This window comes from Myotis davidii, unplaced genomic scaffold (assembly GCF_000327345.1).
Source record: "Myotis davidii unplaced genomic scaffold, ASM32734v1 scaffold2584, whole genome shotgun sequence".
Lineage (NCBI taxonomy): Eukaryota > Metazoa > Chordata > Mammalia > Chiroptera > Vespertilionidae > Myotis > Myotis davidii.
The window spans coordinates 77,797-80,658 of NW_006295103.1; the positions used below are offsets into that span (position 1 = coordinate 77,797).

General features: G+C 52.1%; 1 protein-coding gene across 1 annotated transcript in view; it reads left to right on the forward strand.

Moving 5' to 3' along the window:
- Positions 1-2,862, forward strand: part of LOC102774591 (ADAMTS-like protein 3) — a 42,769-nt gene that overhangs the window by 35,312 nt on the left and 4,595 nt on the right. The window contains 1 exon segment of the mRNA XM_015567794.1: positions 563-613. Coding sequence (XP_015423280.1) covers positions 563-613 — 51 coding nt within the window.

The window sequence follows — 2,862 nt, forward strand, 5'->3', positions numbered from 1 at the left end:
TGTACGTGCTGCACCCCACGCCCGAGCTCTGGACCCTGAACCTGCCGCACCGCACCCAGATCCTCTACTCCACCGACATCGCCCTGCTCACCATGATGCTGGACCTGCGGCCAGGCTCTGTGGTCTGCGAGTCCGGTGAGTCCATCTGCATCGCGCCGCCTCAGAAGTGGCCCGTGGTGGGATCAGACAGGGCCGCTGCGCCCTCCTGAAGGCAGCGTGGGTCCTTGACCTCTGCTTTTAGAACACCTATTTTTATTGAAGAGGAAGGCAGAGGGAGAGGGAGAGAAACATCCATGATGAGAGAGAGTCATGGACCGGCTGCTTCCTGCACGCCCCCCACTGGGGATCGAGCCCAGAACCCGGGCGTGTGGCCTGACGGGGAATCGAACCCTGACCTCCTGGTTCAAAGGTCGACGCTCAACCACTGAGCCACACTGGCCGGGCTCCTTGGTTTTCAGTTTGAGAGGGATTCGGCATTCGGGACGTCAGATCTGTGTTTGTCAGATTGATAAGCATGTTCATTGACTGTGGACTGATGCTCTCACAATGGTTCCATTTGCAGCGACGGCTTTAAGGAGATCATGCCCTACGACCACTTCCAGCCTCTCCCTCGGTGAGGTTTTCAGTTTGAGAGGGATTCGGCATTGGGGACGTCAGATCTGTGTTTGTCAAATTGATAAACGTGTTCGTTGACTTGGGATTGACGCTCTCACCATGGTTCCATTGCAGCGACGGCTTTAAGGAGATCACGCCCTACGACCACTTCCAGCCTCTCCCTCGGTGAGTGATGTCGTTAACTCTTTTTTAAAAATATATATTTTTTTATTGATGTCAGAGAGGAAGGGAGAGGGAGAGAGAAACATCCATGATGAGAGAGAATCGTGGATCGGCTGCCTCCTGTACGCCCCACACAGAGGATCAAGCCCACAACCCGGCCTGTGCCCCGACCGGGAATCGAACCGGGACCTCCTGATTCGTAGGTCGGCGCTCAACTACTGAGCCGCGCCGGCCGGGCCGCTAGCATTTTCAGCATTTCTTCTCTGCATCCTAAATGCTGCTGGAGTCAGTCCCCTTGTGTGCATCCCCGCTGCCCCTCCCCGGCCGTGCCGTGGCTACCCCTCCGCAGGGTCCGTGCTGCCAGCAGGGCTGTCTGTAGCGAGGGGCGGGCTATGATGAGGGATGGACAGCAGGCCCCGCCCTGAGAGCGTGGAGGGGGGCCGGGGGGACACAGGCCTCGGTGAAGAACAAGAGTGACCATTCTAGAACTCCATGTGACAGGCTGCCTCCTGTTGGCCGTCCCTGGGGGCTGGGGGTGTCCGGCAGGCCCCGGGGGAGCTCACGCATGTTGAGGGCTCAGACATCAGAATCCCCTTCCCCACTCAGACGGCTTGCCGGCTGCTTTCTCACCTTGACGTTTTTTTTTCATTTTTAAAATCTTTATTGTTGAAAGTATTTCATGTGTCCCCTTTTTCCCCACATGAAACCCTCCAGCCCGCCCCCCTGCCCCGGTGTTCACCACCTCATTGTCCATCTGACCTCGAGTTTCTATGATTCTCTGGGAATATCATCCTTTACTGTTTTATAGTTGGGGGAAAGTTTGTATGAATTTTTTAAATAATGTGTTTTATTGATCTCAGAGAGGAAGGGAGAGGGAGAGTGAGAAACATCCATGATGAGAGAGAATCATGGATCGGTCGCCTCCTGCACGCCCCCCACTGGGGATGGAGCCCGCAACCCGGGCCTGTGCCCTGACCGGGAATCGAACCCTGACCTCCTGGTTCCTAGGTCGATGCTCAACCACTGAGCCGCACCGGCCGGGCTGGTGCGGAGCCAGTTTAAAGAGGCTTTCATCCTCTGTGTGTGATTAGCTAGACTCTCACATGCCCTGTGAAGGGGAGTGAAGGCAGGTGGATGGTTCCCACAGGACAGTAAACCGGGCTGGTGTGGAGCCAGTTTAAAGAGGCTTTCATCCTCTGTATGTGATTAATTAGACTCTCACGTGTCCTGTGAAGTGGAATGAAGGCAGGTGGATGGTTCCCACAGGACAGTAACCTCAGGGTCAGAGGTCACCTGTGACTGTAGATTGTGTAGCAGCAAAGATGAAAGTCTGGCCCTCTCTGGTGTGGCTCAGTGGGTAGAGCATCAGCCGGTGGACTGAAGGGTCTCGGGTTCGATTCTGGTCAAGGGCACGTACCTCGGTTGCAGGCTCCTCCTCCGCCCAGTCCCTGGTTGGGGCGCTTGCAGGAGGCAACCCATCGATGTGTTTCTCTCACATCAATAGTTCTCTCTGTCTTTCCCTCTCTCTTCCACTCTCTCTAAAATCAAGGGAAAAATATCCTTGCGTGAGGATAAAAATGAATGAATGAGTGAGTGAATGAATGAATGAATGAACGAACGCATGAACAAGTGAATGAATGAGTGAATTAACGAATGAATGACTGAGTGAGTGAATGAATGAGTGAATGAGAGAATGAATGAATGAGTGCATGAATGAGTGAACAAATGAATGAATGATGAGTGAGTGAATGAATGAGTGAATAGTGAATGACTGAGTGAATGAGTGAATGAGAGAATGAATGAGTGAATGAATGAATGAGTGAATGGTGAATGAATGAATGAGTGAGTGAATGAATGAGTGAACAAATGAATGAATGATGAGTGAGTGAATGAATGAGTGAATGGTGAGTGACTGAGTGAATGACTGAGTGAATGAGTGAATGAGAGAATGAATGAGTGAATGAATGAGTGAATGGTGAATGAGAGAATGAATGAGTGAATGAGTGAGTGAATGGTGAGTGAATGAGTGAGTGAAAGAATGAGTGAATGAGGGAGTGAATGAATGAGGGAATGAGTGAATGAATG